Raw genomic sequence first — 27,629 nt, 5'->3', positions numbered from 1 at the left:
TAACTCTGTGTTCTAGTAACTTCTACTGATTGGTCTTAGTTCTGCTCCTCAGAGCCATGTAAACACAGCTCTGAGAAAAGCTCTCATGTCTTAAGTTTTTTCACACATTGATGAGGATACAATTTTCTTTGTTAATACTGAGGGAACACTAATGAGTAAGATGAGCTCTTTACCCTCAGGAAGTAATAGTTTAACAAAAGACAAGTGTTGGTGAGGATGTGGAGAAACTAGAACTCTTGCACACTGTTGATGGGAATGCAAAATGTGCAGCCATCATGGAAAACAGTACAGAGGTTCCTCAAAAAATTAAAAATAGAACTACTGTATGATCCAGCAATCCCACTCCTGGGTATATGTCCAAAAAAACTGAAATCAGGATCTCAAAGAGACACTAGCACTCCTACGTTCATTGCAGCCCTATTCACAATAGCTAAGATATGGAAGCAAACTAATGTCCACCAGTGGATGAATGGCTTAAAAAAACATAGTATATACATATAAAAGAATATTATCCAGCCCTAAAAATGAAGGAAGTTCTGTAATATACAGCAACATCAATGGACCTTGAGGATATTATGCTAAATGAAATAAGCCAAAAAGCCAACAAAAGAAAGGTAAGTACTACATGATTCCACTTATAGGAAGTAGCTAAAGTCATTAAATTCACAAAATCAAAGGCTGGAATAGTAGTTACTGCGGGCCAGGAGAAGGGGAAATGGGGACCTACTAATCAACAGACATAAAGTTTCAGTGAAATAAGATGATTATCAAGTAAGATGTATAACAATGTACCTACGGTCAACAATAATTACACTTAAAATGTATTAAAAGGATAGATCTTGTGTTAACTGTTCTTACCACAGTGAAAAAGAAATGAAAATAAATTTAAAAAAAAATTTAATAAAAAAGACATAATAGTTTGCTAGAGAAAAATCACTAAATAAGGACAATAAAGGCCAACAGATGATAAGGCATCTCCTCAGAGCTAACACAGAGGCATGACAGTAACAGGTTGTCCTGATGGATTGACCCAAAAGCAGAGGCTAAGAAAAAGCCTTGGGTACAGGTAACAGAAATCTAGGAGGCAGGAGCAGAGGAGTAAGGAAAAGGAGACAGGAAAGAAGAAGGGCCAATGGAGGGTGCCAAATAGGGCACCACTGTGGACAACTGGGGACCCAGTTGCTCAGGGGCCTCTCTGAAGAACCATGTAGAATAGTCCCACCAGCAGATGGGAGGCCTGAGGCATTTGTCCACAGACATCCCCACTGTTGCCCCCAAAGGGGTTAACTTCTCCACAAAGATGTGCCTGGACAGCGCAGCTACCTTCAGTGACTTTGAAGAATGCCCCAAGCTGATGAAGATGCGCTCACACCAGCTGCTAACATGACATGGCTGCTGGTAAGCTGGAACCAGGTGAGCCAAGGGGATGGAGCACAGAGATTATGACCTTCGCAGAAGAGGTGAAACCAGCTGAATTTAAAAGATGAGCAGGTACCCAGAAAACCCACTAAAAGGTGGGGTAAAGAGCCAAGAAAAACACTGGGAATTTAAGGCAGAAGGAACATCATGAACAAAGACATGGAGATTAAAAAACACGAGGTACTTTTAGAGAATCCACAGTACACAGCTGTAACTTGCATGGAATGAGGACAAAGAGCAGAAGCAACAGGAAACTCAATAAAAGAGAAAACTGAAGCAGTATACAGAGGCCGGATCATCAAGGTTTTGTACATTTCCCTAAGTAAGGTATTTAAATTTTACCCTGTAGGTAAGTGGTTTTTGGCCCTTTTAGAATTACAGAAACTTTCCAGAGTCAAATCAAAGCTAGAGACCTCCCCCCATCTGAATGCACAAATATCCAAAATTTTACATATAGTACAACATACACACAAGATTCCATAAAGCTATCCTTGGATCCAGGTTATAAATTCCAGCTAGAAATAAGAAACCATTATAGGCTTTTAGCAATTATGTCAGTCAGGATTCCTGTTTGTAAACAACAGAAACCGATATGGACTAACTTAATCAAAAAAGTAATTTATTTTAAAGATATTGGGGAGCTCACAAATTCTGTGAGACATAAGCACATGCCAGGACCCCAGGAGGAACCTGAGCCCCTTGCTCACACCCAGGTGACAAGCGACCTGGGAGAAGCAAATCGGACCTGATGCTAGGTAGCCCAAACTAGGGCACCCATGCCCAGCAGTGGTGAAATACCATGACTCTATTAGCAGTGATGCTTTCTCCTCCGCAGACCAACCACCCAGCTTCCCTCACACGACTGGATTTCAAGTCTCCTTCACTGATTGTCCTCCTAAAAGGGTGGTTCTCCCAGTTAGGGGTTCTCTCCACCCCTAAAAGGGTGGAACTCCCAGAGTTCTCCCAGAACGCTAAAAGGGAGTTCTCCCACCACTCCGAGGTGGTTCTCCTAGGAGTCAGTCTGAGGAGCGCCAAGTACGGTTGGACCGTCCTTTCCCCAACCTCAGTACACAGAGTTCGTGTCACCTCATACTACCAAACTGCATAAAGGTTGTGTGGACGTGAAAGAATGCAGAGTGCTGGCCTTCAGCTAACATGCTCAAAAGTGATCAATATTTGGGAAATCAGGCTTGGGTAAAAACTTCATCTCAGGATAATTAATCACAAAAAAAAATAAATAAATACGCTGCTCCGGGAGAACTGGAAATCTTTCTCATGTATGTATATAATGAGTCTTTCTGAGACTCTCATACCCCAAAACACTTTGCTGGTGTTTGGGCAAGGGGCTAAAAGCAGTTGAGTCCTCAGTTGCCTTTGTACCCCCATGGAACTACACGCTACTGGCCAGTTTCTTTTCAAAACAAAAGGCTCCACTGGGCTAACCCAAGAGTTGTTTTCCAAGAACAGCAACCCAGAGGTGGATGGGGAAAACCACTTCAGAATCTGCTCTGGAGTCCTCTATTTTCCTATGCAGCAAAGTTATAATAAGTCCCTGCTCTGAGGCATAGAGTCTTTGGACTATTTAAACAAGGAGAATGGAAAAACACTATATATTCCTCATTGAAGTTGGACTGTGGTTTCAAACTTATTTTTCTAATAATAATATTTTTTCAGAAATGTGAAGTTTCTGAAATGGTCAAACCCACAAAAAATGAACTGCTGTTTTCAGTCACATTAGCATCCCATTCCCATGCTGCAAACACTAAATTAAATTAGCATTTTACATTTAAGAGGAAAAAAATCTTTACCTGCTTTTAAAAGCAAAACCACAGATGAAAAAAAAAATATATATATATATATATATAAGCACTTTCAACACAAACCACATTAATCCATGGAAAACTACATTCCAAGAGTCATTTGTGAATATTTGCAAATCCACAACATAATGCCATCTTGTCTGTGGAGAATAAGGACATCCCACATGTTTCTAACTTCCCTTGCTCAGATTTTCAAGAGCAGCGAGAGCCAGCATTGTCAGCGTCATAATAAACTCTACTTCTCTGACCTTGAAGGCTTTGCCTCCCTCTGCTATTGTCACCCGCACCTGCAGTTTATACTCTGGCAACACACAAAGACCCTGTTAATTCCAGGGCCATTTTGATGACAAGACAGAGTCCCTCATTCCCTAATTACTGTGTTCCCTTCTAATTACAGTCATCACACTCTGTTTTAGGAGGGCAAGGGCTGGGCTGTCTTCATCTTTATAGCAGCTAAGAGCACTGTCACAGTCACTTCACAAGTCTAGATAGGACATCGGACTCAAGATACCCTAACAACAGACCCTGTGCCCAGCAGACTCAAAGCCCCAGACTTAAGCACATGCCAGAACACCAGGAGGAACCTGAGGCCCGTGCTCACACCCAGGTGAAAAGCGACCTGGGAGAGGCAAATCGGACCATTCAGCTGCTATGGCAGGAAGCAAGACCCACTCTCTCATCAACCTACATTTCCCTAGGAAAGGGGCCTGGATGCTAGGTAGCCAAAAACTGGCACCCACCCCCAGCAGCAGTGAAACACTGTGACTCATTAGCAGTGATGTGTTCTCCTCTCCAGACCCTAGAACCTAATAAACAGTCTTAAATGTAACGATAAATTCTCAATAATTCTCAACTAATTCTCAACACATGTCCACTTCTGGCTCCCATCCCATCAGCGAAGAAAGAATCTAAAGCTAGTTCCTGGATGAGCCGCATTTTTGTTTCCCTCTCTTTCTTGAGCAAACTACTTGCCCATGAACTTCCCAGAACATCCCTAAAATTTTGTTCTTGGAAAAAGTGAAAGGACAAGACAATTTCAAGTCATTTGAAAAGGGGCCTCGGGAGTTGGGAAGGAGTCTTGGTCAACGCAGAGCTGAATGAAGGACTATGGAAAACAAGGGTCACACTTGCCTAGAGCTGGCCTGTCCTAATATTTTTGCATAAATGGAAATGAGCTCTTGTCTTTGCTATCTTCTATTAATTGAATTACAGGGGGTGGGAGAGGAGGAACATAAGGGAGCAAAAAGGACAAGGAGAGGCAAAGGGAAACTCCATGTTTATCTGAGAAATAAGTAGTATATTTTCATCAGAACACTTCAGCATTTATCTTATTGTTGGGTTATGCTGGCCTTACTGATCACAGGCCCTAGCACAGTGCTTGGATAGTTGCCCTTCAGTTGAGTACTTATTGAATAAAGGAATAAAAATTTACCCCTATTTACTCATATTACTCATTTATTTGCCATTATGATCAAAAGGTAGGAGTCTGCCAAATTACAAGAGATTAAGCAAGTGAGAAGCTCTGTCACCCACCATGCAAGACGCCTGCTTGCATGGGCCGCTGCCCAGAGCTTGCTTTTGACAGGGATGCACTAGCTCAGACCAGGAAGGTGGCCTGGACACAGCACAAGGAGGAGAGTGAGGGAGCTCCGAGGCAAGCTAAATGGGACCCTCCCCTTAATTGCCTCATGGCAAATACTGAAGACAGTAGACCCACACTACAGCTGGGCTTTCCAAGATGCGGTGTGATAGTAGGGAAGAGTAAAGAGGTGCACTCTCACAAACATCTCATGAGTGTTCCCATTCTCCAGGGGCTTGCAACATAGCCGGTCATATCCTGCAGAGACAGATGAGGAGGATGCTGGTTCACAGAAGTCCGTGATTACGCACGTGTTTATGTAGCCCCCTGCGGACCAGCGTGGGGAGTGAATGCACGCAGGCCTGAGTGGGTCTGTGCTCTCTCTGTGTTTGTGTTTACATGCTTGTCCATAAGCCAGCTCTGGGTACACATTAGTCTCTCTCTCGTTCAGATTCTTTTTTCCCTTTTTCTTTGTCTGTCTGACAGCTCCCTTTTGATTTGCATCCTCTTTGCCCCCTTTTCCCTGTTGGACTAAAACACAGAAAGGAAGTATATACCTTGCTATTTCGTGTTAATCGAGTAGAATTTTATATTCCTTGCTCTTAGAACATTTTAAAGTTTCTCATTAAAAGACTAAATGTTACTGCTATTCCCAGGGAGGTGGTCTCTGGTCTTTTTTGCGGCATCAATAGCCCTTGCTAGAATTAAGGCTTCCCAGCAGCACCAATGGACTGCAGGTGCTCATTCTTGTGTTGTCTCCCACCCCATTCCTACCTGAAGACAATATGAAGAACCAGCTTCCTCAAGAATTAAGAAAAAAACAAAAACAAGAAACTATGCTATATCTCTGCCTTTGAACATAAAGTGGTCCCATGTCATGTTTTCGTCAGGAAATCTGCAGCACAAATAAAGATGAATCAAGATTTCATGAGGCTAAAACTATGAAGGTCTAGATAGACACAATGGGTCATTATTTTGTTGTCATTACTATTAAAATTTGGCAATAACCTGCTCAGAGTCCCTAGATCCATACCTAGTTACTTCTCTAGTTTGTGTGGACACAAACTCATGTGGAAAGGAAGAAGTACACAGTTTCTAATTTAGAAGTTCTATTAGGACATTTCCTTCCACCTAAAGCGAGGTGCTTTGAAAAATAACAAAGACATAGGAGGTGCACAACTGATTTCAAACAAGAGATGTTTTCCTGGACCATACCCTAAGACTCTAGAAAAACAGTCTCCTGAAAAGAGTCTGTGTGAACTCCACAAGACAAGGGAGAAAGTGACAAGCCAAGAACTAGGAATGATTTCACCAAAGTGCAGATAAAATGCCAATGTGAGAGAAATGCACAACATAAAAAGAGATCACAGTATGTCTAATTTTTAAGTGAAAATACTTGGAATTTGGTCAAGAACAATATTCATTGTCCCAGATGTCTGGAAAGAAAGGCCAGTTTCATAATTTTACATGGGCAAGTAAATTGGCTCTCATCACTTCGATTTGATAGGATGAGACTCAGAGCTACACAGCACAGGGAAGTGTGGGTGTCATTAGGGATATTTCTCACATGTTCCCTGTGCTCCTAACACATGTTAAAACAAACTGTACTTCCCCACCCCCACTGAAGTTCTTCACATCCACGTGCCTTACTGGAGCCAATGAAATGAGAGTAGGAGTGATGGCGTCACTCCCTAGGGGATGTTAAAAGCCAGTGAGTGATTAGCAATATTCCCATCCTCTGGCCACAGGAATTATGGACAAATGTAATGAGATAGATCCCCTGCTCCCCCCATCCTCCCCCCATCCCCCTGACATGCCTGGGTCCCTGTATTTCTCAGATGAACAGACTCCTCTGCTGCCTTGAGTTGAATATGTGGAGAGAACACACTTTTCAGGGGTCAAGCCACTGAGACTTTGGTCTTGTTACTAAAGCATAATCAGCTTTGAACACATCAATACAGGAAATGATAACTTTGACCAAAATAAACAGATTTAACTATAAGAAAAGCAGCTTTGAATACAAAGAAAATACTTTCATGGAAACTTAAAACTGTGAAAATGAAAGCAAAAATAGCAAAAAAGTAAAAAAGGAACGGCAAGATTCTGTCCTCTTAGGTAGATGAAGACTATAGAAGGTGTTTTCTGAATCTAAAGCAGCAGAGGGGCAACCCGGCACACAGTGGGACGTCAGCTGTCCTCCTACCCACAGAAGCTTCATTCTACTCAAAACAGAGGGTATTAAGGAGGGTTCATATTGCATGGAGCACTGGGTGTGGTGCATAAACAATGAATTTTGGATCACTGAAAAAAAACATAAAATTAAATTAAATAAAAAAAAAAAGAGGGTCTAGTAAATTCACACCTGACCCCTTGATGATTTCACCTCTCTGAAGGTAGAGATACATCCATGATAGATTCAAGCAAAAGGAATACTGAATAATGTCAAGTCACATATCCTAGACTTAAGAAAAACACATATTTAAAAGTTTGCGAATTGTCTTTTCCTTTCTTCTCCTTCCTCTCCCTTCCCTTGAGGCAGCCAGGAGTGGCATGGCCTGCAAAACCAGAGTCAAAAAGGTATATGGGCTGAGGAAGTAGCCAGGAACTACAAGGTCAGGCCCAAGGAGGCTGGCAGGGCTGGAACCAAGGCGGTAGTCAGGGCTGAGCAGCCCAGGGGCACCAGCAATGCCAAGGCCAAGGAGGCAGCTGGGGTGAAGAAGGTAGCTGGCAGGACCGGGAAACAAGGTGGCTATAGGAGAAACAAGCAAATAAAAAAAAAATATTAAGATGAAAGGCTTTTTTTTCATGCCTCAGTGATCTAAGCAGGGACACCAGGTGCCACTGCAGCTCAAGTACCTTATCACTTCTCTGCCAGCTCACCTCACTGGCATGGAGCAGCAGTTTGGTGCACAGGACCCCCATCCCAATCCCACTGACTCTACTTTCAGCTTCTCTGACTCTTGGGCCAAGTACATTTTAAGCTTCCCCCGAAGGACACTGGTATCATCAAAGTTGCAGGCCCAGAGGTGGTGAGAGTTTGACTCCTGTTTCTGGTCATCCTCATGGGTTCCTGCTTGTCCCTGCTGCTCCCCACTTTACATCAACCCTCACTGCCTCACTGTCTTTCTTGTCAACTTCAGGTTCTAGCTCCTTATGTACTGTTTAAACAGCTCATACTATTGCATGTGGTCAGATCTAAATAATAAATCCCTTTCTCTGATAAAAGCCTGATATAGCCCCCACATCGGTGGTTAAGAGGGAGGGTTTACTTAGAGGGAGGGCTCAGGAATCACTGCATGGGCTTGAATCCCAACTCTGCCACTTTCAGCTGTGTGACCTTGGACTAGTTAATCATTCTGTGCCTCAGTTTCTCATCTGCAAAATAGCAAAATCTTGAAACCTACCATACAAATGTTCCTAGCAGCAAAATCATCTGCAGCCAATCTTTATCCCTTATGTTCCTCTAAACTAAATCTACGTAGCCTGTGCTCTATTTCACTTACAGAGATTTCAAATGTTTTAAGGAAAGTCCGGTGTGAATTCAAAGACCACTGTCAAAAACACTGAGATGCAAGACAGTTCTGTTGGCTGCAGAACATTGATATCACTCTGTATTTATAGAATGAAAAAGGAATATTCAGCATTATTAACAGTTATGTCAATGAGCACAAGCCTAATTAGTATTGTAATGGAAAATGCATCTGCCTTTCTCTTCTAAACAGAATTTCAAACAGACAAAAACAACATCTACCAAAAAGTTCTTTGTTCCCCAGGAGCTGCCTAATTTGGGGAGTTTGATTGTCATATCTCAATAGTATGAACAGATTAGGAGGGTAGGGAGGACGATGTAAAGGGTGAATGCATCAAGATTTGGATGTATGTGTCTGAAGGTGTTTATACCAGTTTCCGGCCTGGAAAAGGACTATTTCATGAAGGTACTCTAAACAGGAGGACAAGTATAGCAAATATTTTAAAAGAACTTAGAAGAGTGTAAGTGCTTACAACATAGTAAGTACTCAGTGTTAGATATTGTTAATACCATTATTACTATTAATACAGGTGAACAGATTTTTTTTTAAAGCTAGATATAACACCCTTTATTTAGACTTTGAGTTCCTTGAATTGGCCTCCTATCCATTACTTCTCCATATGGAGAGAAGAAAATTCATTTAAGTCACTTACTCATTCAGCGAACATGTGCTAGTCATCACGGGAATACAGAGGTGCACAAAAATCCTCGGAGAAGATGATTCCTCGTGGCTCATATTTAGTTGCCGTGACTCTTCAAGGGTTTGTCTCTGGGAAATGCTACTCTAGTAACTACTGTGTGAGAGTTTCATAGGAAGCTGGAAAAGTTGCTTCCAGCTTGCTTTCATAGCTGTAGGTCACCAGAGTCCATGGGTCTGCTATTGTCAGGCAGGCAGATGTCCCCTTCTGCCTTCCCTATACCAGGTATGGTCTCTCTGAAGCTAAGGGCTCGGTACACAAGGATGACCCTAGAGAGAGGAAAACACTTGTCCTCAACACAGAGGATCAGAGTGTCTGACATAGGTCAATGTTTAGTCTCACTGATCTAACAACTCTCTAACACTTCATCCTCTTTTGCCAACCGTGCCCAAATCACATTAACGTGAGATACTTGGGGAACTCGAGGGTTTGAAGGTACAGAGTATGAAGAGGTGGTCAAGTTCATAGATTCATTCTGGGCCTGTCTCAGTTCAAGATGGCCAAATATATTTAAGACTACTGTAGGGGTCAAATGCTTCTCGAAACGTACCTTCAGAATTTGTTTCATTCTTAGCTCTTTTAAAAGTCTCATGTGAGGAGATGAAAATTCCAGAATTCTCCCACTTTTGTGACTCCAGGGTGGTTCAGGAGCCTTGTGGGCTTAGGGGGAGGTTCCCGTCAGTGGCATAGGCACTGGCCACTGACTGGCATGACTCCAACTGGCGTTGATCACTGGCGTGACTCCAACACAAGGATACTGGGTGTCCCTACAGAAGTTGAGCGTTTTAAGATGTCATGTCTTTAAAAATCATACATATAAGGTATGTTCACATTCATGTTTAGTTCCTTAAATATTCAAAAAGGGAAGGTAAACCAAAGAATAGGGGTATATAATACACACAGTTGAAAGAAGAAGAGGAAAACCCACAAAGGAAGCATTATCCCCACGTGATCAGAGATCAAAGTTTTATTTTCCAGAAAATAAAGGTCCTTTATTCCTGGAACGATCCTGCCCTCTGTGGCCAGATAGCCAAGAAGTCAACAGGAACTGAGCAACAAACACAGAGACCAGATAGAGAGGGAAAGGAAAAAGGACTAAGTGAAAGCTAATTTTCCCCACACTTGATTTCCAAAACAACTTAAAGCATATCTTTTGTGCATAACAAATATAGTTACTTGATTTATCTTTCAATACTTTGTTTCGTAAGAATCTATTATATTGTGAAAATGAAAACAACAAACAAAACTGAAGGACTCATTTTATCTGGCATTATTAGAAGTCCATCACCAGATTTTAAGGACTTCTGCTCAACCAATATCTGTAAACTCTAGAAAGGTCTATATTTTCCTTTGGAGTTTCGTCTAGACTCTTCATAGAAAACTTTTCTTCCAAAATTCTTACAAGAACAATTAAATGCATTGAGGTAATAGAATTTAGGGCCTGGTAGCTTACAAGCTATTTTTTAAATCAATTTCCTTAATATCTGAGAACACTTAATTAGAAAGTGAGATTACTGACAAACTGACTGTTTTTATTTTATGAAGTACCTTTATATGTTTCCATCACATAAAAACAAACCACTTTTCTTAGGCCTGAGATCATCTATGAGGACCGCACTTCTATCAAATGAGAAATTCCACAGCGCTTCTCGCAATTCTTCTATAATACAACTCATGCACATTCTGGTTAACTTGAGTTTGCTCCTTAAATTAAGCAAGCTACTGGATGCCTTATGATCTTAGACTCCTAAGACCAAAGCACCAGAATGGGAAAGAGCCAAAAGGAAACTCTTCAACCACAAGTAACCTATGTTCATCACCTCTCTCTGGTTTCAAGAAAAAAAATAAAGTCAATATTATCTTATGGTGCAGGGTTGCTAAGGCCAGCTTATTAATGTGCTGAGAAGAAAAAAAATGAATAGCAGAAAGAGAATTGGGTTAAATCAGAAAAGAAGGATTTGGGATCTGGCTTTAGCACTTAACCTGTAAATCTTGACAAATCCTGTACCTCTCTGACCTTACTTTCTTCACCTACGAAATGAAGAGAACCATGTGACCCAGAGTTGTTATGAAATTCAAACTATATGATGCGAGTAAAGAGGAATATGTAAACCATAAAGCAAATAACAACACTTTTCGTTGTTTTTTTTTTTTCACTCTAGATGTCTTCCTAAAGAGCAGTCCATGTCAGTGCCCTGTGCTTGCTCAAAAGCCTGATTATTGCTCATGACTTTGGAAATCACAGGATCCAAACAAATTAGCCAGCAACTGGCCAGCACTTTTGTCACACATGGTCCCAGGCAGTTACTAATCTGAGCACTGAGATTTGTGTCCAGCCCAGCACAGTGCATCTGAGCAGCAGGCCCACCCCCATGCCAACTGTATGTGCCTACCTCTCCTGCTTCTGACCACAGCTTTGTCTTTTCCTTTTGGTTCACACCTTCGGAGACACTTCCCCTCCCTCAAATCAGCCTGGTCCCGGAGCCTCTAGAAACCCACACACCATATTACACCCTTAGACTCTTCCTACCTATGGGGAAGGCCTAACAGATACTACTTAAATTACTCCTTGCCAGTTCCTAGCAATGGACTGTGGCCATTCTAAACAGCGTCTAAAGGATTTGAGGATTTTCCTTTGTGTGCTTAATTTTAATGGCCTCTGAGCACTTCCAAATCTACTTATTAGAAATTTGGAAAGAAAAAACAATTGTCCATGAGCCTTTGGAAGTCTGGCTGGCTTAGCAAAGGCTGTGAGCCACAGTTTGATTGTAAACATCTCTCCCTACACTGTCACCTCACGGTCCACATCTCCCAACTCACACTCGTAACCAAGTAAAGAAACCAATTTTGGCTGAAAGAGAACAGTGGATTCCACATCCCTTTGAGAAAGACATGGATCTCCCTGATGAAAAAAATTAGTTCTAGTCGAAACTAAGTATGTTAAAGGGCGGAGGCACCCTCCAGAGTCTGTGCTGGGGTCTTATGTCATCTCTGTGCCCCCTCATACAATCTAAGTGTAGCACCACATTTAGTAAGAATCACACTATCTAAAAGGTTAAGAGAAATGTTTTCTTGAGGTCTTGGACCAACCGAAGCACACACTCAGAAGGAACAAAGTGAAGATACAACAGGATCTTTCTTGATCCCTAAAGTAAAAGCTGAGTGCCAAGAGAATTCAGCTGGAAATTTGGCTGAAGTTAGATTCAGAAAGTAAATCAAGTGACATGAATCTAGGAGATTCTAGAACTCCACTGACTGATTTATGTTCACATTTGGGTTTTTAACTTACTAATTTCAACAGTAAAAGAGGAAGAAACCTTTTAAGGATAACAGAATTATAAAATGGATTCATTCATTCAACATAGATTTATTGAGTACAAAGTGTAAGTAAATTATAGAAGGCATTGCAAGTGGGCTAATAGGGTAGTTATTTTAGATGAAGGAGTAAGATTAAGCATGCATCGTTTTTATAAAAACAATTAAACCATTATTTTGGGGGGAAACCTTAAATATATACATAAACAGCAATGCATGTACTATAATAAGGAAAGTATCTTTCGTGTTTTCCAAGGTTTTCTGGGAAATTAACTTGGGTTTTTTTTTAATGGTAAAAAAAAAAAAGGTTGGAAAGACATGCAGATGCTGAGAAAAAGGAACATGGGTACAGAGAAAGAGAATAAGCTTAATTCAGAAAAGAGTAAAGATCCCATCAGAATAGGGCAGTGATGTTTAGGATTAAAAGTCGAGAGGCACATCTGTACCCCAATGTTTATTGCAGCAATGGCTACGGTCGCCAAACTGTGGAAAGAACCAAGATGCCCTTCAACGGATGAATGGATAAGGAAGATGTGGTCCATATACACAATGGAGTATTATGCCTCCATCAGAAAGGATGAATACCCAACTTTTGTAGCAACATGGACGGGACTGGAAGAAATTATGCTGAGCGAAATAAGTCAAGCAGAGAGAGTCAAGTATCATATGGTCTCACTTATTTGTGGAGCATAACAAATAACACGGTGGACATGGGGAGATGGAGAGGAGAGGGAGTTGAGGGAAACTGGAAGGGGAGATGAACCATGAGAGACTATGGACTCTGAAAAACAACCAGAGGGTTCTGAAGGGGCGGGGGGGTGGGAGGTTGAGGAACCAGGTGGTGGGTAATAGGGAGGGCACGTACTGCATGGAGCACTGGGTGTGATGCCAAAACAATGAACACTGTTATGCTGTAAATAAACAAATAAACAAATTAAAAAAAAAATATTTAAAGGTAAAAAAAAAGTCGAGAGGCACAACCAAGATGCAATTAGTAAGTACAATAGTTCTTAGACAAGACAATAGTGTCTGAGTGCTTGTATGGACTCAACAGGGAGTAGGGAAAGCACAGGATTAGGCCAAACTGAGGAGAAAACTAGCATCCACGTTAAGGAGCTTAGGCAATGCACTGAACTGAAGGCCAGCCTTTACAAGCTCGCACCCTAACTCTACCTCCAGAGACAACTGGATCTTAGCTAGATGCCCCTGCTCCCCAGGGGTGACTGCCCACAGATAGACAACTTTTACTTCTAAGAAGAGAAGCCACGCCAGTGCTGCATCCCTCACCTCCAACCTTTACCGTCATCTCAGGGATCTGATGTTATCATTGTGAAAACAACATCGTGTGAAAGCAGCAGGCAAACAGAAAAAGCTTTCACGCTAAGGTGGGCAAAAAGTTCCAAGCTAAGCAGTGAACTTCCTGGTGTTCCAGGGGGTATCTCAGCAGTTATAAGCACTGCTCCAACCTAGACTTTTGTGTGCACGTAGTATAATAATCAGAAAAATGCAGAGAGGGAGAAAGAAAGAGAAACATCTTGAAGTAGGAACTTCTCGAGGGCAGGAACCATGTTTTATCCACCTTTACCTCGCCAGAATACCTGGCATATGGCAGATCAGGAAATGTTTATTGAAGAATGAATCAATGAATTTAATGAAGTCCAGAATCTAGAGAATTAAGTTTGCCAAAACATACACATTCTTCAAATACCCTCAAGTATGCTTCAAAATCAGTAAAATTCATGGGAAAAGTGGAATCTTTCCAGCTGTGAGTAGGGGAACTAGCATGTTCTTCACTTTTTTCTGCAGACTCACCATCTTGAGTGTTTGGACTCAGAATTTGGGTTCGAAACTCCTGCAGGCTAATTCCCAGACACCTGCAGACCTCCTCAGGGCTATAGGGCTCGGGGTGAAGGGCATCTTCTGTGATCCACAGCATTTCTTCCAGACTGACCCCCAGTTTGGTTTGCACCTCCTCTAGTCGTAGTACTTTACCCCACTGCAAGCCTCTGTACTTTGCCAGGAGCTGCAAGTTCAAACCAAGATAATGGTTAGATTTCATTTCAGAAATCGATAAAATGCCATTTTAATTAGCCAAATGCAACTGTTTTCTTTTTTCCTTTCAACCTATCTACATTGCCCACCATTGCTTGCAAATGTACACTGGGTTCAGATGTTTGGAATTAAAACATGCTTGTGTGACACTCACAGGCTAGTTAAACATTTTTCTTTAAAAAACCCAATATCCCACTGGATTTTTTGTGGTTTTTTTTCCGCCTGTCACCACTTTCCCTCAGGGCTATTGCTTTGAATGATTTTGTCCTTTTATCCCTATTCAGTTCATCCCTAATACCCTACTCTCTATAAAGTCTACAGAAAACTACTCAATTCTCATGTGATCTGGGTCCTGAGGTGGACACTGTATGCCCGATTTCATTAGAGCACTTCCTGTTTACCACATGCTTCTTTGAAAATGGCTAATGAATTTAAGTATCTGGGTATTTGGAGTAAAGTCCCAGATTTTAAATGAAAACCTCATTGGTGACCTTATGAAAAACCACTTCATTAGGTCGCTGGTGGAACTAGAGCTGTATGTTTCTCCGCCCTCAAAAGAGTTTGGCTTCCAACTGCATCTTGAGGCATCCCTCAGCCTGATGGAGAGGGTTAAGTACAAACAAAACCTTTGTAACCAGGTCTACCCATGGGAACCTCAATCCAGAATATGTTTTTCTCATTTTCCCCAAACCACTGACTGAGCCCTTCAGAGCAGGTGACCTGACGAAGTGAAGATATTCTCATCCTGAGGTCTATAAAATCCATTCCCTGGGTGTGAGGCAGGGGCAGACAGTACAAACAGCAAAAAGAAACAAGCAAAAGAAGGGAAAACTCCTCTTCAAGGAAATGTGCATCTGATTTACCCTTCTATTAAGCTGATGATTTGATTTTCCTTTCTTTTAGACAGGAAGCAGGGTTTACCAAAAGACCATTGAACTTTGGTTAGGGCCACTCACTTCTGAAGAATGCTAATAACAGAAGTTCTTATATTCATTAATCCTCTTTTTAAAACTCTGGCTCATACATTTGAAAGGAGTTAATGATTTTAAGGCAGAACTGGGAAAAGAGAAAAAGAATTATACTTTTCTGTTCCATTATTTCACAGAACATGGTGCTATTTTTATTTTTTTATTTATTTATTTTTATTTATTTATTTTTAAAGATTTTATTTATTTACTTGACAAAGATCACAAGTAGGCAGAGAGGCAGGCAGAGAGAGAGGAGGAAGCAGGCTCCCCGCTGAGCAGAGAGCCAGATGTGGGGCTGGATCCCAGCATCCTGGGATCATGACCTGAGCTGAAGGCAGAGGCTTTAACACACTGAACCACCCAGGTGCCCCCATGGTGCCATTTTTAAAGCAAGGACTAAAGCTAAGATCTTTCTTCTGACTTTGTCTGCTTAGCACACTTAGTGTTTACAAGCAGGGCTAGACTGAGACCTCCACAGATTCACTTGTTCATTTAATTCATTCATTCATGGTCTATATTCTAATGTATTCTAAAAATAATTTCAGATAACTTACAAAGACATAGATAAAGCAATATATTTATTTTATATAGAAAGAGCTGAGATTGATAATCTCCCAGAATGATACTTTCATGAAACCCAGATCCAAACCCAGGTGAAATAAGCAATGAGGCAAAGAGAAGTAACTAACAACTGTGTAGTGCTGTATGATTTAAAATGTGCTTCTTATTTATTTTAATCTTCACCAACCTTGTGAGATGGGTATTATTACTCTATTTAAGTGGTAAGAGTAGATGACTTGCCCAAAGTCTAGTAAGAAACAAAGCTGGAAACTAAACTCCAGTCCTCTGACTCTGTCTGCCTTCCCCAAGGTCACAATCTCAGTGAGTTATAGCTAATATCTATGCCATCTCATCTCATCTCTGCTCACACTAGTTCAAATTGCCATTCAATTCCTACCAATGGATTTCTAAGCACAAACTAAGATTTGTGTTAGAAATGAAGAGTCTAGGGGCACCTGGGTGGCTCAGTGGGTTAAAGCCTCTGTCTTTGGCTCAGGTCATGATCTCAGGGTCCTGGGATGGAGCCCCACATTGGGCTCCCTGCTCAGTGGGGAGCCTGCTTCCTCCCTCTCTCTCTGCCTGCCTCTCTGCCTGCTTGTGATCTCTCTCTCTCTCTCTCTCTCTCGCTGTCAAATAAAGAAAATAAAATTTAAATTTAAAAAAAAATCTAAAAAAAAAAAAAAAGAAATGAACAGTCTGGTGACTTAAAAACCCTTCCATAGACGGGTTCCCTCTTTAAAAAAAAAAAGGAAGAAGGAGGAGGAGGAAAAGGAAAAACACTAAAGAATGGTCCCCAAGTAATGAGAATGGGCTTTTCCTAAGAACCTTTAAGTCAACAACAATCTTCACGTTTCCATCTCAGGCTCACTTGAACAAGTGACACTGCCTCAGGCACTTGATCCAAGGAAACTGGGCCAGGGATGTGTGAGGAGACAGTCTGGGAGGGATGCCTGCTGCCTACAAGGTTGTTTTTCAAAGGCAAGCCTCCACAGACAGAGGCATTAACACACAAAAGCTAGCATTCACTCCAGCAATATCCCAGTTAGGTCCACTTAGCCCCCAGGTGGAGGGTCCACATAGCCAATTGGTCTGTACTTCTGTGGAGGATGAAATCTACCCCATGCCGTCAACGACAGCTGCAGGGCCATGAGCCAGGACTAATAGCACACTACACTGTGTGAGTAAAATGGGAAAGCTGCTTAAGCCCTTTGAAATCTGGCTCAGGAAACAGAAGGATGACTTGCAGATGAGGGAAGTGGGTGGGTAAGATCACTGTTGCTCAAAGACAACCTCATGAAGGAATTTGCCACTTGAGGCCTTGGTGATGGCCTACATCACATTTGTGAAGCAGGGCTATGAGTCAGGGCTATGGGTCATTTCATCACAAGCTCCTCACTTGTAGCAGGGTGGGGAAATAAGAGAAAGCAGCTCTTTGTCAACATTCACCACTTTCTTCTCACCACTGCAAAAATTAAGTATTCATATCAGATACCACTTCTGGGAGGTTCCTGAACCTGTTCCATGCTCTGTAGGCAAGAAAGCAGGCAACAAGTGTTTTGTCCACAGACATGGAAAGAGGCAGATAAATAGTGCTAGGATCCTGTCTCAGGTTGGTGTCTCTCAGAAATGGGCTCTGAGGCAAGGATTTAGGGGAAAGGATGATTCCAAGATGCTGGTAGAGGAGTGGAAAGTGAAACAGGAACAGAAGTCAGTGCAAGGTGTAGTGACATGGACAGGTGAGGCTGGGCCTGCTGGGCCCTCTGGAACCTGTGTGTAAAAACCTCTCATGTGTCCTGCCTGTGGGCAAGAAAGCTAAAATATTTATTTACCCACTAACTCTCATCTATCCCCCCATTGAGGGTACTACAAAGGACATTAGCTCCCTAGCACCTCCAGGTCGTCTCAGGTGCACACTCAGAACTCAGCCCCTGCCAGAAAAAGCCCTCAGTCTGGGAGAGTTGCTGGAGTTCCCAGTGAGAGCATGTGCTAGGAGAGGGCTAAGATCTGGACCCTAATTCAGGAAACTGCCAGAATCCACCTCTCTTTGACATTCCCATTGCATTTAGCAATATTAACAAAGCAAAGGGAAGAGTACCCAGTCTTCTCTTCCCCCTGGGGAGCAAAGGCTAAAATTTCTAATCCCTTCTCTGACTTACCTTTAAAAACAACAATTCATTCAACAAGCTGTTTCCCACACAACAAAAGCAGCTATGTTGTTTTTGTTTCTGGTTATATAAGTCACACATGCTTATTTTTAAAATTTCAAAAAGCACAAAACAGCTCAAAGCACAAAAAAATACAAAGTAAATCATCTGTAATTACTCCAACAAGATAAGCACCAACCACTATTTTGATAACCATACTATTATATTATATTTATGCAAACTTTCTGTACACCTACACACATAAAGTTTGATATAGATGTGATCATACATAGTTGTTTCTTATCATAAAGACTTATTATTTTTTGCTTATGTCCCCTTTACCCCCTCCCAACTACATAGAGCTGTTCTCCAGTATTCCATAGCAGCTGGTGACTTCCATGTGCATGTTCTACTCGTCACGATCATGAAAACAGCAAAACATTGACCTCCTGAATGTTAGTAATCCCCGCTGTCTGCACTCAGCCTTCAGGATAAATCTGAAGAAACCTGCAAAACTGTATAGAACAAATCAACGACAGTTCTCACTGTACCCTCAGCACATCCTGGAGTCCCCAGATATTGTGCTCTGGATCTAACTCCCTAACACGCCTAACTCCCATGGGGCACAATGGAAAGAGCAGGGGTGAAGACACACCAGGACTTCTGCACTTCCTTAAAACAGGTCACTGCCTAAGCTGGCCTGAAACTCCCAGTATGTAAAAAAGGCACACTTAAACTTAATGGCTACTTCACAAGCTACTATGAAGACTCAATAAGATAACAATGAAAAATATCTAGTGGTCCAGAAGAGGTACTTTTGTGACGAGCAAGTTTCCCTCCCTCCCCACATCCCCTCTCTTACTAGTTCTCACCCACCTGACACCTTCTTCCATGCTTTCAAACATAGACAGATCTCTGCTGTCTTAAAATCCTTAATCCTAAAGCTACTGCTCTTTATCTCTCCCACTCTTTGACGAACCACCAGTGGCCCATGATCTAGGCTTTCAGTAGCCACTCTTGCTATTGAATGTGGCCTCCCAAGGGTTTTTCCTTACTTCCGGAACCACTTCCAAAGCCACTGGAGTTTTCTCGGTCCTTTAGCCTTAATAAGGCAATGGCTTCTGGCACTCTTCAGTACCTACTTTCTTCCAATTCCGTCTTATTGCTTCTGTAGCCTTGAATTTTCCTGGTTTCTCTCTCATCTCTCTGGTCCTTGCACCATTTCTTTCCATGACTCATTTTTCCCCTTTCATTACCTACTTCCTAACTAAAATCACCTTCCAAGGTTAACCCCTGGCCTTCTGGACTTTTCTTGCCACATTCTTTCTCTCAGCAAATTGAACCTAGTTCTTGGTTTCAACTACTATCTGCAAACAAATACATCTGAAGACTATCCCCCAAGCCCAGAGATATAGGTGAGGAATGGGGGAGAGCCTTCAGATGTATTCCTAACCAGTAGGACAAAAACTCCATGAGAAACATCACTACCTCTCACTTTCCAGTCACATTCCTTCCAACCTTCTCTAAACCTACCAGGGACAGCACTATGCTTTCCACCCCATCATTTCAGCTTGAAACTGCAGCTTACCAACTCAATGTTTTTCCTTCATTGATGCATATTTGCATGCGACTCTCTGGGCCCTGGGCACAACAACAGTGTGCAGCTCCTGACCACAGGGAGCTCACAGCCTACCAGAGGAGACAGGTGTTTCAATAACAATTACACTGTGAAGAACCTAAGCTAATTGTGATAAACTGCTTTAATGGAAAAATACAGGAGGTGGTAAGAGCATATAAAAGGACATTTAACATAAGGAGAGTGGGAAAGCTTCATGGGGAAAGGAGAACAGACACCCAATCATGGAGAGCTTTATACCCAACCCCCTTTACTAGGTTCAGTCACAGCTTCTCTCATATCGCTCCCTTTTTATCCCAGACGTGCTGTCCTGCTGCCAGGTTAATACATCTAATACCTTGCTAGCAGTATCAGCAGCTGCCCACTGCTCCTGGGACAAAGCCTGGTTGATCCTTAGTGCAGCACTGAAGGCCCTGCCACAACCTGGTTCCACTAAACACATGGACTTCCTCTGCTCTGTAGCTTGGACCCACCATGCTGGGCATAGTCCACACTAGAGTCTTGGCAGAGTGTGCTCTACTAAATCAACAGTGCTGAACAAAATGGGCTACATTCTTAGGTGTCTGGTTTTCCCCATTTAAATTCAAGGAAACTGTCAAAGCCTTGACATTATGCCCACTTCTCACGTTCTGTCACCAGAGAATAAGTTCCATACTGATCATTAAGCGGCAGGAGCTAAAAAAACTGAGTGAGTGATGACTCCTGACTAGACAGGCTCTGTAAAGAATCACATTATAACATTTCCTTGAAGTGCCAAAGGACCACATGAAACTCTCTCTTTCATTGCTTCAGTTGTTGCCAGAAAGAGTTCAGGGTATGCAAAAGCAATGGAAAAATTTCTCTTTCCTTTTTGACTTCCCATAATACTCATTATCAGCATCACACATTTTATCCCCCAATAGAATTAAGGGATACTCTCTTTCATAGACATAAAACATTTCTGGAAAATTTTAAGCCACTGAATGTGTGTAAAGTATGAAAAATTTGTGCTCATTAAAGATTTTGTTAATTTAAGAACATAAAAATGTGCTTTGCATAAAAGTATCACTTACGTAAGTAATAATTATAAATCTCTACTGAGTTTGCTTTGAAATGTTCTTAATTTTAGTTGAAATGGCTCTATAAGACTCTTTCAATGAATCTGCATCAGTTAGTTTTTGGAAGCTACTAGAAAGAGAAGAGGAGGGAGAAAGAAAGAGGGACAGAAAGTAGACCTGAGGATATAGATGAAACTATCAACATGAAAGCAAAACAAAGAAAAACCATCTTCTTTGGTTCAGTGCACTTCCCTGTTTTAAGTAGATACAAAAGGCACTCGTTTTGGAGAGCTGGGAGCAGAGTGGGAAAATAAGTGTCACTCGTTACAGTTTTGTTGTGTAGAGCTCCATCTGATCAGTGTCATTTTCAAAACTCTCCTAATCAGTCATTTTTGCCCTGACATTTCATTTCTACTGTCTGAAAACAGAAAGTTTGTCCAGATTAAGACAATGTTCCTTACCTTTTTACATGGGAGGTTTATTTCCCAATTTAATGAGATCATTTCCAAACAACTATTATATTCATTCACATATAAATAAAAGAATGGAACCATATTGGAAGGAAAATATGCTTAGCAGAATTCCAGCCTATGTTCTTAGGCAAAAGTGTATTATTTTTTTAATCTTTTCTTTCTTTCTCTTTCCTTCTTTCCTTCTTTCTCCATGCCTAGCATGGAGCTTCATGTGGGGCTTGAGACCAAGTGTCAGACGCTTCAATGACTGAGCCACCCAGGCGCCCCCACCTAGGCAAAAGTGTATGCTTAACACCAAGATCATATTAGCAGTTTTATCTTTATTTTAGTTTTATTTATTATACAGAAATTTGGATTCTAGTAGTTTGCAGCAACATGATTTAAGAAACATTTTCCATCTTGATAAAGTCTTTCACTTTACTTTCTTCCATATTTTAAAAGACAGGTAAATTCAGAGTACGCACCCACTGGGAGGAGTGAGTAGCAAAAATCAAAGTTCAGATGCCAATTTCACTGACCAGAGTACCTCTCAGACTCCCAAGGAGCTATCAACAGCAGTTCTTGAGGAGGCTCCACAGTGGATTAAGATTTCTACATACAACTGCTCCCAAAAGACCTGCCTTTTCCAGTCAACTCTGACCATTTCCCTATCCTGACAACTTTCACTAGAGATTCAGCACCACCACTGTATTCCTCTCTCTCCCTGCATCTCAGGAAGACAGGAGTCACAAGGTGAACCCATTTCACATCTCATACTTGCTGAGCTCACCCAGAGATCTCGTAGAGGCTATCTCATTTCGTGTAAGACTTCGAAAACAACGCTGTGTATGCTTGAAGTCTCCTCAGGAAGGCAACACTTACTCATCAATCTCAAAGTAAAGTCAGCCTGAATAAGCCCTCAAACAAATAATATATGTGCTGCCGAAGCGAGCACAGCCCTCAAACAAATAAGACACTAATTTCTTCCATCTCCTGAAAGAGGAAGCTTGTCCTAAAGGAAAATATAGTTCACTGAAGCCTTGATATTAAAGTTTACTGCACTACTCATGTACGCACTGATCAGATAACATCAAGAGTTTAATATTAAAACATTTCCTTTAAATAATTTTTAGAAATTGTTTGAATGAGTAAATTCCAATTTTAAACATTTAAATCATGATTTTTTTAAAAAATGTTAACGCCAAAATTTTCCAGGAAAGACAACTTTTATTTTAGTGGTTCCTCACATCTTTACTCTTCTTAACTTCACAACTTCAGGGGATGGGAGTAGGGTGAAGTGGCAAGTCAGTCACAAGGGATGACCCCACACCTTAGATATGTCCAGAGTAACTAGTCCAATATTCACTTGTATAATATTGTAAACGTAGGCAAAATAAATATGACAGGGCAGGCAACACAGGGAGTAGTCATTCATTTACTCAACAAATGTTTATCCTGAGCCTGTTTTGACCTAAGCACTATGCTAGGCATTAGAGATATAAGAGTTAGCAAGATGGATCCAGCCCTGGCTCTCAGATAAAACTGAATCAAGAGGAGGAAATGGACATTAAACAATTGTGATAAATTCTGTAACTGAGAAGTGCAAGAGCTATGAAATAGAAGAGAGACTTTCCTTAGTCTGGAGGTCAAGGAAGGCTTCCTGGGGGACATTTTGACTGAGACTTCAAAGTAGGGGAAGAGTGTTCTGGGCATGTGTAAAGTCCCTGGGGTAGGAATGAGCATTATGGCTGAAGTGTAAAGGGAGTGGGGGATGCTAAGACAAGAAGAGGATGAGGTGCACAGGCATCAGATCTTACAAGGCTTTCTAGCCAGTGACAAGGACTTTTTACTTTATTCCAAGGAGATAAAGTTTTGAAAAGTGTAAACCAAGGAAATTATCGGATCAGATTTAAATTTCTAAACCACCATTCTAACTAGGAGAAAGCACAGTACAGCTCCTAAGCCAGAAACCTCTGGCTCCTAGCCTTAGTTCTCTCTATCTTTCTGGTCAGACCATGTACCTTTCTGGATCCTCCACAACATTTCACTTCTCTTGCCACCTGATCACATACTAACCATTTCCTACTTCACATCCTCTAATTTTAACTCTTCACTCTACTCTCTCTATTTTTATGTCTTATATCCTTTTGTATATCTTCATGGTCCTAGGCATACAAGAAGTATTCAATGAATACTTCCTATGTAGGTTAAAGGTTTGACTGGCAAGGGTCTTCTAAATTGTGGAACAGAGGACTGCCAAGACTCCCTTCAGGTTTCTGTTTCCTTTGCACACATGTAAAAGTCTTTTGGGCACAGGAGTGTTACATTAAGCCTGTATTTTTAGAGTGACCAGTGATGGCCCACTACAAAAATGGTGCATCCAAGAGGAACAGCTGTTGAGGCTACCACCACATTTGTCAAGGAAACAAGATCAGTTATGGTCACTTCCCACCAATTACCTCCAACTATCTTTCTCCACTCTTACCTAACCATGGCCTATGATTCACAGATATAAACTATCCTCTTCTTCCCAGGGCCCCCCTAGAAGACTCAGCTGTGAAGTTCATATAGCTTCTAAATATCTCGAGGTTGCAGGGCACACCTAGTAGGTTTATTTATCTCCTGAATTTGGAATCAAATTGTTCTCTACCCAAAGACCTTCATTTAGAATAGCGCTCCAATCAGAATGATGCTCTTAACTTGAGGGAAAGAGACAGAGTAACAGAGAGAAAAAAAAAAAGGACAAGAGAAAGCCTACTCCAAGTTTCACCAGTTTGCCAAGTTCATACCTTTGCAGCCAGCCGACACTCCATCACCCTGATATTGAAATGAGAAGTCGCTGCCTTATTCATTTCCACACAACTGTTGGCAATCACAAATACTGCTCCACTTGGGAGTTTCACATCAGTTGCCCTCAGAGGACTAAATTCTATCAACTTGGCCTATTGGAACAAAAAAGACAGTTGAGATATAATGTATTAGAATTCAGAAAATGTTTAATCATTTATTTATTTATTTACTGTAGCAAAATTTTTTCATAAAAATGCATTCATTCACTTCAAATATTATTTATTGACTTCCAGGCACTGTACTAGGCACTCGAGATATAACAGTGAGGAAGAAAGACATTGTCCCTGCCCTCGTAGAGCTTACTATCCAGCAGGAAAGACAATCAAATGGACAAATACATTCCTAGGTTGTGTTTCAATGGTCGAAAAGCCCAGGCTGCTTTATAGACACATAGTTGAAGCACCTGATCACCTAGTGTAGGCTCCTTTGAAAAAGGGAAAATCTACACTGAGTCTTAAAGGCTGAGCAAGAGAAGAGCAGACAGAGGATTTCTCTATTCAAACAGGATAACAAAAAGAGGGAAAAGCAAACACAAGTTCAGAGGCAAAAAAACAGGAGGTGTTAATAAAGCTTTGGGTATTGAAATTTGCCTGGAGCTCATAGTTTGAGGGTTGAGGGTTGGTGAGAGGGTAGAATGCAGAGGTAAAGCAGGAGCCAGACTGTGACGTGTTTTGCAAGCTCAAAGAATTTGGACTTTGTTCAGACTCTATAGCTAACTTACATTAACATCAGCACTCTTGCCACCATGTCTGCTTGTCAGGTCTCATCCAAAACACCCAGAGTATTTTCTTAACATTAAACCACATTTCCTCACAGTTCATGTCTTTGGCTTAGAGGAATCAAAAATAAATATTCTTAATAAGAACATATCTAGGTATTCTTAGAAAATAGCCAAGCTTGTAGGAAATCTGATGAAAAACTAGGAAAAGACTTTAAAGAAATGTCTGCTTCTATTTTGGAAATGGGCAGTTTATGGGCAACAACCAAAAACCCCTACCCTGCCTAAGGATGTTGATAGCCAAGGGGAAGTGGTATCCAGCTAAAGAATTCATCCCTGGCTTCCTGTCAACATTCTTTTCCCCACCACTGAAGCCCCAAAAATGTTGACAGAGAAAAATGATACCAAAGAGTAAATTATAAAAAGAGAGGATTGTGAATATATGTGGTAAGAGAAGTTAACATTTGGGTTTAAAACCAACAAGAGATTATGAAAATGCCATGAAATGAGTGATTCAGTACAAGAGCGGGAAAGGTGGGAGTTGAGAAATCTCATCTCAACAATGAAGAGAAAAAGAAGGGGGGAATAACTAGGCACAAGAGAAAAACAGATCTGAGGTATGATTCTGGAAGCCTGAGGAAGAGGTGATCAATATGAAACAGATTACATGAACTAGTAGCAGCCCTGAATTACAAAGTAGATGATAAATACCATTTACAATAGAACCTAACAGAATTGACTGCCCAGAACCTCTTCATATGAACTTTCCCTAGTTGATATTTCCAAATAGCTCAGTATCACATACAGTTCCTTCTTCTGCAAGAAATGATATGGACTGGTCCATCCCTCCTCCTTCAGTGCCAATATAACGCTCGCTCTTGGCACAGATTTCCGCAAGTTCCACCTGAAAAAGTAAAAATTGATTTGCACTATGAGTACAGTCGTAATTTATTTCTCATTCATTTCTTACTCCAGGCATGACAGTTTTGAATTCCAGTGCTAACTCTGATCATTTGACAAAAGCTGCCTGAGGCACTGTGTTAACAAGGACTCTAAGACTACCACTGAGCTCCATTAGAAAACATACCATGATGAATTAATGTTTCCAGTGGGATGTAATGAGATACTGGCTATGCACCCCATGTATTTTCTCTCCATAAAAGACTCCATAGGGCAAGCAGTTTCTTCCACCTTTCTACTTGCTCCATCCCTCTCCAGACTAGTATCACCAAAAATCTTATATGGGTACTCACTCATCCCTCCCTTCATTTGTCTTTCTTTGTTTCCCCACAGTGGACTTTTCTAGTCCCCATACAGTCAAAGTGGGGTCATGCAACTTTATCCTCCAGTCCAAAAGTAATGCCGTCTGTATGGCATTTCCATTAAAGATAGGAATATCATGAAATTCTTGTCATGTCACATCCCTTTCATCAAGAAAGATCGTGAATTAGCATCATCTCCCTAGACACATCTTCCTCCAACCATGATGAAGAGGCCCAACACACAAACGCAGTTCTAATCCAAACTGAGTATGTCAAAATATGTGTTTAAGAATCTTCAGTGACTTCCTACTAATTTATGAAATAAGTTTAATCTCCTCAATCTAGCATTTCAAAGCCTTCTAAAATATGTAACCAATTTGCATATGAAATCATATTATCTACCACTCATTTCCAATTAGATTTGTCTCTTTGACCATCTCACACATTTGTGCAACCTGGTATTACTCCCTATCTTCTCTCATATAAATCCTATAGCCAGTCAATACCTGGCTTACCAACTGCCTACTATGGACAAGTCTCTGGGCTAACCACTCAAATCTTCTTCCCTCATAAAGTATTCCTCAAATATTATTCTTACAAAGGCATCCTCTTTCTCTGAACTTCTACAACAATTATAGTTAGGATCATCCATTTACTCACTCTCCTATTCATCCATCAATCCATTCATTTTTTTCTTTCTCCTAAGACTTGATTCAGGCCCTTATTATTTCTTACCTATTTGTACTGGAAGATCCTCCTGGAGTGATCATTCTGAAGCTGATAATCATCTCTGGCTTGCTTGGTTGCCGACACCCTGATGCTCTTATTTCTCTACATGCCTTTAAGTCCATAATGACACAATGTCTTTAATGACATCCCTCTCTCACCTCTCCAGTCTGCTCTCCTACCACTAACCCTGGAAACCTAAGTTCGGACCAGGAATACTTTTCTTTATCATCCTTAAGCTCTTTCATCTCTCAGTGCCTTTCAAAGTGCATTTTTCAGTCTTCCTTACTCAATAATCCTCTCCCCAGCATTCCCCACTAGTCACCAGGACCAATTCAAGCACTGTCTCTCCCTGGAACCCACACCACTACCTATATGCACACACACCACATAACACCTCCCCTACATTCCTGTATACTAATTATTCTATTCTCATTTACCAAACCATGCTTTAACAAGTGTAGACTTGTTATCCACCAGTCTACGAGAGCCCACTTAACTATTGTGACTAAATCCCAGTGTTTATTACCATTCTTTAACTGTGTCAGCTTTTGATCACATCTGTTTTCCCTGGAAAATTGTCAGTCTTATTAAAGACAGAAAAATTCTGGTGTTTCTATTGTGTTCCCAACCTCACACAATGCTGAGCAACATAGTAAATAATACATACCTGCTGCTTTCACTTTGTGAGAATAGCTGCCCCAGTACCATATGAGAGAGTCTGTGTCACATTCCTTGTTGGTCATGTGGATTCACTACCTTCGCTTGTGACATGAGGTAAACTTGGGACTTTGGTGTAATGGGCATTGCAAATGGCCTTGCTAAACACACAGCCAAGTGACCTGCCCATTACGGGCACATTA

At 41.2% G+C, this 27,629-nt stretch overlaps 1 protein-coding gene across 4 annotated transcripts in view; it reads right to left on the bottom strand.

Annotated features, from left to right (window-relative positions):
* The window catches only part of GALK2 (galactokinase 2), a 122,537-nt gene that overhangs the window by 20,721 nt on the left and 74,187 nt on the right, over nt 1-27,629 (bottom strand). For all 4 annotated transcript variants that reach the window (XR_006818669.1, XM_046008113.1, XM_046008112.1 and 1 more), the window contains 3 exons: nt 25,584-25,682; nt 24,000-24,152; nt 14,173-14,383 (listed from right to left, as the gene is read on the bottom strand). Coding sequence is in view for 3 of the 4 variants with exons in the window: in XM_046008113.1 (XP_045864069.1) it covers nt 14,173-14,383; nt 24,000-24,152; nt 25,584-25,682 (463 nt within the window). In the remaining variant the exon portion in view is untranslated. The remainder of the gene's footprint in view (nt 1-14,172; nt 14,384-23,999; nt 24,153-25,583; nt 25,683-27,629) is intronic.

This window comes from Meles meles, chromosome 6 (assembly GCF_922984935.1).
Source record: "Meles meles chromosome 6, mMelMel3.1 paternal haplotype, whole genome shotgun sequence".
Classification (NCBI taxonomy): domain Eukaryota; kingdom Metazoa; phylum Chordata; class Mammalia; order Carnivora; family Mustelidae; genus Meles; species Meles meles.
This window is presented reverse-complemented; position numbering and strand designations above follow the sequence as displayed.